General features: G+C 41.6%; 1 protein-coding gene across 2 annotated transcripts in view; it reads right to left on the bottom strand.

Moving 5' to 3' along the window:
- Nucleotides 1-7937: 7937 nt before the first annotated feature.
- nrn1la (neuritin 1-like a) overlaps nucleotides 7938-9421 on the bottom strand; it is a 103187-nt gene continuing 101703 nt past the window's right edge. For both annotated transcript variants that reach the window (XM_034684903.1, XM_034684904.1), the window contains exon 3: nucleotides 7938-8964. In XM_034684903.1, the coding sequence (XP_034540794.1) occupies nucleotides 8667-8964 (298 nt within the window). In that variant the 3' untranslated portion in view covers nucleotides 7938-8666. The remainder of the gene's footprint in view (nucleotides 8965-9421) is intronic.

Below are 9421 nucleotides of genomic sequence, written 5' to 3'. Positions count from 1 at the left end.
AATTCAGCAACTCGTTTTTAACTGTGAATAAAAGAGTCGCTCCTGACGGATGCGAGATTCATCACAGCACAGGATTCTGACTGACGGTTCACCCTGTTCCTTCACATATGATACCCAGGGTAAACTATAGAGAGCTAACGTATGCATCACGTCTGTGGTCCTTAAAGTTTTACATCATCTGTCAACTGACATGCATCTTTTGTTGACACTACTGTGCAGACCACAGGCTCATAGGCTGTTGTTGATTACACTTTAGAAAACAAACATGTGCTTTATTGGATTGTTTTCTTCTTCTGAAGTCATATTTGCACCAGACTACCCCCCCTCCCCAAAATAAACAAATAAACAAATACATGACTTTTGAATAAAGCTCTCTTAGTTCTGCAACAGACCGTGGAAACGTCTGTAGGTAGCCTGGAACATGTTGACTGGTGCAGGAGTTGTTCTTACACATTTCGGCTTAGCTTGATTATTATTGCAGCCATGCACAGTGCAACTCGTCCTTCATGACATTATTATTGAGTACAAGGTTTCTAAGGCTGTTTCACCACATCCCAGGTAGTATTCTCAGGGGTTTACTACGAACTCTCACAGACTGCAGTTAATTCACAGAGGGAATCATACGAACACCGTGGATTATGTGTAAAACACAACTCATAGAAAAGAGTAAAGCTTTAAAAGTAGCACTTGCATGGCATATATGACTTTATCTGTATATACATTTGAACTATTTTACAGTTATGTACACTGGTATCTTTAAAGCTGTGAGTGTACACATAAAGGTGATGTGGCGTAAACTGTTGTTTATCTGGAAAAATGTGTTTGAGTGTAACCAAGGGAGGGAGCAATTTGATTTGTCTTTAAACTACTCTCTTCAGGGCGCCGTTGGCCTAGCGGTTTCAGCGCGCCTCTTATACAGAGGTTATAGTCCTCGCTGCAGCGGTCACTGACTCAACTCCCAGCCTCGATCATTTCTTCTTCCCATGCTCTCTACTCCCCACATTTCCTGTCTCTCTTCAGCTGTCCTATTAAATAAAGGCAAACATGCTCAAAATTAAAACTTTAACAAACAAACAAACTACTCTCTTCTTTCTTTGTGTAAATAGGATTATTAGGATAATATAGCCTCAATCTTTGACCTCCTAAATCTTTAAAAACACATCCTCATAGTGTACATCTGTCAGTGCCATATTAACCCTCCTGTTATGTTGCAGGTCAAATTGACCCTTTCTAAGTTCAAAAGTAAAAAGAATTGTCATAAGTATTTTTTCTGTATGAAATGAATTTTTCTGAATTAATGAGTTAATAATCTCAGAATTTCTGAATTAACAAGCGAATTATCTCTGAATTATGAGAAAGGCGTTTGTAAATTTAAAAAAAAGTCTGCTGCCACACAAGGAAGTAAATATGTTGTTCAGTTTAATCCAGTTTTACTTTGCTCCGGGTTTAAGACATTGGGAGATACTAGTGTCTCTAAGTAACATAGATGGTATTTTGATTAGCTTGTCAACTTTGCGCAGGCACCTGAGGACTCTGCAGCTGTTTAGACGTAAGGCCCGTTCTGAGAATAACAGAACAGATTTTTTTTTTAATTCAGAAAAACACAACACTTTCTCATAAATGAAGTTAAGGTGTTAACTTAGGTTCGGGAGCAGGACCACGCCTAAACCACACCCTCAATCACCTGACAAGCCTTCTTAAACGTAGCCAGCCTACTCCAACTGCTTGTCCGTGATTCTTCAACCCACCCTCCCTCACCTTACTCTACTGCACTTAACCTATTTCCTTGTCCTCTCCTACTCAACTCGTGCCCGCTCCTTCTATGCCCTGTCTACTTCCAGGTACAACCTGGGTCAAGATCAGCTCCGGCAGGATAACGCTGAGACGGAACCCCCATCCTGAGTCTCCTTCTGCTGGGCACACCACGCACAACTAATTCATTAAATGTTCAACTTATATCCTTGTGTGGCGTGGTCCTTGCTAGTGAATTCAGAGATAATTAACTTGCTAATTCAGAAAAACAGAGCAGAATTTTTTTTCTCATGTGAACACAATACGCTTCAGTATGAAACTCCTCCTGCTTGGCTTAATACGTGAAATGAACATATACAATGAAAATGGTTCATTTCACATATTTGCAACCCCCCCTTCATGTTTACAGATATGGTTACTGTTTGTGGGTCAATTTGACCAGGCAGTCAAAGTGGAGGCTAAAAAGAATCAGAAGTGTCAAATACTAACTGTTTATTTGCAACTGTGTGACATTTTTCACCCCAATCACACACACACACACACACACACACACACACACACAGACACACACACACACACCCTTTTAATATGAATTTTCATTAAAAACGAGTGAGTTGTCCTCATTGAACCATGATCTGTGAGGATTAAAGAACACTATTGCACTAAATATTGATTTAAATGGTTAGTAATGGAGTTAATAATGAGATTAAAAAATGTTTAATGGGATTTTTTTGCATTCTGACAATTTTGGATAATTAAATATGCCCCAGGTTACATTGACCCAGGAACTTTATTGGTGTTCCTCAGTAACAAACATAACAGGAGGGTTAATAACTATTCATAATATCCCCAGATTTCTACATATAAGTCGTCCAAAAACCTCTAATTCTCATTTGTCAGTTTTTATATGTATTAAAAGAGATGGATAAAAGTCAACCTGTGACATTAGACCATAGATTGTATGAATAATGGACGTAGTATCCGTGACTTCACCTGTCTGTTTCTGAAGCACTGTTTGGAGCTGATCGGCGGTGGGTGCCATATTGGAAATGTTGAACTCAACCTAGCTTCTGTTGAGCTAGTGTGAGGTAAAGAGGCGGGCCTCTAGACTCGTCACTAACAGCAACAGTGTTCCCGCCTGTCAATCAAGTCAGCCACGCCCTTAATTGGGTAAAACTTGTACGTTTGATATCTTTAAAATTACAGAGTTGTGAAAAATTTCACCCCCGTACAGTGTGTGCTGATAGGGAAATGAGCTACTCAGACTGAAGATTTTTTTTGAACCAGGCTGTAAAGATGTTTATTTCTGCTGTAAAGATCGTCTTCTTTGAATGGGTGTGTATGTGGTTTCTGGTGTTTCTGCAGCCAGCCTCAAGTGGACGCTCGATGAACTGCAGTTTATAACACTTCCACATGGGCTTCATATTTTAAGACCAGAGGTTGTTGTTTGCATTAGACACATCTTTCCCAGTCTAACAGGTTACCTTTAAAAAGACCACAGCCACACATCAGCTGTGATTTTGCAGCCCAGATAGACTAACATTGTGTCAAGTGGCCAAGGATTAAGATTAAATGAAATCCTATAAACCCCCAACACTTGACAATTTGATCATCCCCAGAGAGGAGAGAGCACAGAGCCCATTAGAGAGGAGGGGGGGGGGGGCGTATACAGTAAGTTGCAGCACCTTTGCAGTGACACAAAGCAGAGGCCTGATGTAAAACATCCTCATAAAAAGGCACATGAGCACTGACAGCCACACTGCACAGAGACTACCAATCATCTCTGCCGTTTGTTCACTGTAATAACACCAGATACACTGTTCCATTAATGTGACAATGATGCATTGGTGCTAAGAGCGCTCCCCTTCTTCCTGCAGTCATTTCACTCCAATTGAACCTGTTAGTCAGAGGAGCAGGACGTTGCTGGAGGCGAGGAGATGAACAGTCTCAAACACACTGCTGCAGAATAATTCTTTGCTCTGCTGTGGTCATTACCGCTGCATTTACTCTGCAGTGTTATTGAAAACTACTATGAAATCCAATTTATGTATCTGCCTTACATGAAACATATCTTCTCATAAAAGATAATTTATGAGTGTGTGTGTGAGAATGTGTGTGTTTGAGAGCTCCTCAGCACAAAAGCGGACTCTGAAATCCAAACCGAGGCAGCTAGTTATCCATGAAACACGGCTTTGGGTTGGTTCTGATGGCTGAACTCGCTGCATGCTTGTATTTATAAAATACTTCCAATCTGAAATCCTGTGTAGTGATTTTTTAAATTTTAACCTCTTGTGGCATCTTATCTGAGCTCCGCAGAGATAGTTTTCAAATTGCTGCACCTTGGTGAATCAGCCATTGAGGCCTCTAATTGCTAATTCTGTCAGTTTAATTAAAGTTCAGAACTACAGCAGCCTCTTCAAACCATCCAAGCATAGCATATCTCTGGGCTAAATCCCTTATGAAAAAAATAGCTCTGGGCTGATTGGAGCTTTTTTTTTTTATTACATTTTTAAAAAGAACTCTCTTTATTTCTGCTCATTTCAGTTTGCCTTGCTCTTAGAATTACTTTACAGAAATATTCTGCTAATGGACTCACAAAGCTAATGGGTTGATTCTCCAACACCCAGTTTTCCAGGGTCAAGCTGCTGCAGAGATAGTTAATTCTGTGAGAGCTGAAAGTGAAAAGAATGATGGAGGATTTCAATAACTGACAGTGTAGTCCCAAATCAAACAAGGTAAACAAAAAAAGGCAGGTGAATATGAGTGCGTCTGGATGTGTTCTCCATATTTCTCTGTTTAATTCAACCCTGTAGGTATGTATGTTTAACATACTCGCCCACAGGCAAAGTAGACAGGTGCGATCAGTTGTTATGGTGAAACACGGCTCCCCGTGGGTATCTCGGTCCAATCCATTTTTATTTATTCCCAACCTTCTTTGAGCGTGCAAACTCTTGTAACCTTTAAGGATTTGAGTTTTATGCGTTTTCACATTCTAGCGTAGCTCTTTAAAGTCAGCCTGTCTTTGATTTATTTTTTGTGAAGAAAGAAAAGTAAACCTGCAACCTAAGGCCCCCTGTGTAAAACACACTCGCTGCGAGACAGGTGGGTTTAATCTTCCAACCAGGCAGGATGGTGTTTGTTTTCCAGGTGTACTCATCTCTCTTTCTGTGTCTCTAATCTGATAGTGTTTCTGAACCCGGGCCAGACAGAAACAACTGTTACCCACAGCCACTTAGAATAACAAGCAGCTTCAGCAGGCCTGCGGGGCCAAACTACGGCTCCTGGAGCATGAAATACACTTGGCATGCTGGAGGACTGTGATTCTGGCAGGCAAACATATTGGCCCCATACCGCTGGGCTGCAGCTCAGGATGCCAAAAAGGAACCCAGGAGGATTTCATACCTGGGCAAGCACCAAATAAAAACAACTCCAGTACACTCTGACTTTACTTTAATTTCAGCTCCAAACTCATTTTGCTGCAGCGAGCAGCTGCACAGGAGAGTTCTGCTTTTTGGAAAGATCTGCATGTTTGTTACAGTTCATCCAATGTTCCTTACTTAATTTAAAACATATGAGAATCTAAATGTCATGTTCTGTGAAATTGTGCATATGTCACCAAATATATTTGAAGATCATGATCAAGCTGTTTTTAATGTTTAGTTTTAAGAGTAGGCTTCAAACTTTCCTTTTTGATAAAGCTTATAGTTAGAGCTGGATCAGGCTTGGACCAGCTCTTAGTTATGCTGCTATAGGCTTAGACTGCCGGGGGAACTGGTGCCCTGACACACTGGGATCCTATCTCACCCCCTCATCCCTTAGTTTAACTCTACCTGTCCCATTAAATTCACTAACCATAGACCTTTCTGGAGTCCCTGAGCTCCCTTGTCTCGTAGGTTCCTCTGAGCTGCCGTAGACGTCCTCCTGCTGTGGACGTTCCAGACTCCAGCTGCTATGGACGTGCTGGACTCCAGCGGCAACAGCTACTACTACTCGTCTCATCAATATCACCGCTCCTTCTCTCTTATATTCTCCTCTATCCCTCTTTCCAGACCCAACTCAGTCGAGGCAGATGTGTGTCTAACATGAGTCTGGTTCTGCTCGAGGTTTCTGCCTGTTAAAGGAAGTTTGTCCTCTCCGCTGTAACTAGCTAAATACTGCGATGTGCAATGCTCATGGTGGATTAAGGTGGGGTCAGACTGAGTCTTATCCTGTCTTGGTGTTGGGTCTCTGTTCATAATTTGACATAGAGTGGTCTAGACCTGCTCTGTTTGTAAAAGAGTCTTGAGATAACGTCTGTGACTTGGCACTTTACAAATAAAGATTGATTGATTGATTAATGTAAGAGTAAAGACCTGACAATGTTTTCGCACATGTTCCTTCTTTTCTGCGGTTCCTCTTTGTGGTTAAATGGTTAATGGGGCATTAGGGCTCGCTCAGTTTGAAGACAGATTGCAGGAGCCACTATTTCTAGTTTGATGCCATTTATATTTCAGATGGCCTTGAATGATGTTTGCTCTCAAAAGCCACTGACAAACTAACGACATTTTTTAAAGCAGCTGAAACAACGTGACTGCATACCAGAGCATTTACTGACAATTCTGTACACATGGAGCAGAGTGCTGTACACAGGAAAGACTCACACTCCAGTCTAAGTTCCTGGGCACTGGGCTTTTCTTGTGATTCCTCAACTGACAAAAGTGTTTGTTCACCACACTGAGCCAGGATTCTTGCAAAACTGCATTTAGTTTAAATCCATGCAGGGAGAATTAAAACAACCACTCGTCTCACAAAACCAGACGGAGCTACGCTCTGCATTCCTGCTTCAAGCAAGGAAGGATTTGAGCAACCATTATTGGTTGTCTTTATCTGTTTAGCCAATAACAGTGATGCAGATCAGTGAAACTATGACTGTTAAATAATGGACTTAGAATCCGTGACGTCACCCATCTGTTTCTGAAGAGCTGTTTTGAGGCCAATCATCGCCGGCAGCCGTATTGGAAATGTTGAACTGAACCAACTTCTGTTCAGCAAGTGTGAGGTAAAGAGGAGGGCTTTGAGCCTCCTCGCCAACAGCTACAGTGTTCCCATCTGTCAGTAAAGTCAGCTGTGCCTCTCGTGATGGAAACGCGTAACCTTGGTCGCATGCACACAGTCACAAGCACAAAAGAAAAATGTTTTCTTTCTTTTCTTTTGCTGCAAGAATAAATTTCATCAATATTTGACAGTTTGGGACAAACATGACACAAACCAGAACTACATATGCAGACAAGAGGAAAGAGAGAGAAAAAAAAAAAAAAGGAAACGCGTAACATCTTCAAAATTGCCGCATTTTGAAAAAAATCACCCCCCCCCTACAGTGTGTGCCGATTGAGAAATGAGCTATCCAGACTACACTTGTTTTTGAACGAGGCTGTAAACATGTTTATTTCTGCTGTAAACATGTTTGTTTCTGCTGTAAAGATCGGCTTCTTTGAATTGGTGTGTATGTGGTTTCCGGTACTTCAAGTGGACACGCGATGAACTGCAGTTTTTAACACTTCAGCATTGGCTTCAATTCTCCCGGCCAGAGGTTGCTGCTTGGTGACACTTGAAGAATCTGAACTATGTGTAGCTCTGATTATTGTTTGGTTTACTGAAAGAGGAATTTGATTTAAAAAGGGGAATGATTCAGAAAGTATGTAACGTCTCAGAAAACAAACACTTTCATTAATGCCATGACTGAACACTTTGTCATCATCTAAACCAGGGGTTCCCAAACATTTCAGCCCGCGACCCCCAAAATATAAGTGCCAAAGACTCGTGACCCCCACTGACCCTCAAAGTGATTTAATGTGGCTTCATTTAGCTGGTCTGCAGAAAATGACCTTACCTATGTGAGCATGTGGCCTGTTCCTTTATGAATGAACCTGCTGCTACTGATGCTTCTGATAATTAACTGTTCACTAACTCTAAACTTAGGAGTCATCTGGAAACAAAGAAAGGCAGAAAACTCATTACAGTTTCTATTTTCAAGGTTTTATTTCAAGTTTAGCTACTATTTTATTTTATTTTTTACTATAATGGGTAAAATGTACTATTTTTAGCTAACTTAAAAAAAAACATTGAAAAACATCTCACGACTCCTTTGATTCCCAGGGGGTCCCGACCCACACTTTGGGAACCCCTGATCTAAACGAAGGACGCACCACTGTGAAGTCATTTATTTTTGGGATCCACTTCCCCAGAACAGCTTGATTTACTGTGCTATATGTATACAGATATAATGAAAATATTGTGTTTATTATTTGAGGACATCTGGACTGTTTTCCTCTAACCTCGTTGTCTAATCTTGAAGATCTCACCTGCTACTTTTCCTCTTTGTAGTGAAGGAAAGCTGCAGCTATCAAACCAGGTGGTAAGATTTACACCATTATCAAATGCTTTACTTGAAAGATAATAAACAAGAGAGCTCAGATAGTCTGTGAATTTGGTCTCTGTCATTTAGTTGTCATGTTTACATGAAGGATGAAATCATTTCCTCTCCTATAAATCTGAGACACACTCTCCGTGGAGCTGTCGTATATGAGCTCCTCTACAACACGGGGATAAGGAGGCAGGGTTAAAGACAGTAACATGGGGCTGCTGTTTTCTGTTGAATAATGAATGTGCTGTTAGCCTGTTTGCAGCGTGATGTGTATCTGTGATGCATTTTATATTTGTTTCTAATGGAGATTAATTAAAAGCATGAGAATATGCATGACGCGGCACAAGCAGTTTAAAGATACATCACCAAAAAGACTGCTGGACCTCTGAACATGCAGTTAGAAATATTCAGCCTCTGGCAAAGCAGAGGAAAAAAACAAGTCTATGGATTTGTGGAAGAAAAATGCACAAAGTTTTTATATATTCACACTAGTCCCACATCTCTGGGATAGCTATATAAAAAACAACAGCACCAGAGGAGGAGACAGCAGCATGAGGAGGTGGAGGCTGCGGGCCAGCAGATCAGCGCTCCCTCTTAGAGACTCCTGGTTGATATCCTCCTTGGTGGGTGAGCCGCGCGGGGAGACCGAGGCAGCTGGGTGGTTGTTGCGGTTGGAGCACATGTCGTACAGATTTCCAGAGAACTGCATCTTCTTAGATTCTTGTCTCAGAGATTCCCAGACAGCTGCCGCTTCATCTGGACAGCCGGCCATGGCCACGTTAGCGCAGTCGTGAAACTCATCCCAGGATCTGCACAACAGGAGGGGGACACGTTTATGAACACATGATGACACTACCAGGTGAACAATCAGACATAGAACAATGTATAATAAATAAAACTGAGCTATATCAGCAGCTTTTCATCCATCCATCTCACCGCTATCATCTGTCTCTCTTCATCTCCCTCTATCCCTTTCTCCAACACGGTCTCAGCAGATGTGTGTCTAACATGAGTCTGGTACTGCTGGAAGTTTCTGCCTGTTAAAGGAAGTTTGTCCTTGCTGCTGTAATGTGCAAAATGCATTTTTTGTATCTTAAAGAGCTCATAGTGCCCTAGTACCCCTCTAGAACACTACACTCCCAACATGCAGGCCTGCTCATCGTACCTAAAGTCTCTAAAAGAAGTATGGGAGGTAGAACCCTCAGTTATCAGGCCCCTCGCCTTTGGATCATCTACCAGTCAGGGTCCGGGAGGCAGACACCCTCT

This window comes from Notolabrus celidotus, chromosome 6 (assembly GCF_009762535.1).
Source record: "Notolabrus celidotus isolate fNotCel1 chromosome 6, fNotCel1.pri, whole genome shotgun sequence".
Classification (NCBI taxonomy): domain Eukaryota; kingdom Metazoa; phylum Chordata; class Actinopteri; order Labriformes; family Labridae; genus Notolabrus; species Notolabrus celidotus.
Note: the sequence above shows the minus strand (reverse complement) of the source record. Positions and strands in the feature narration are given on the sequence as shown.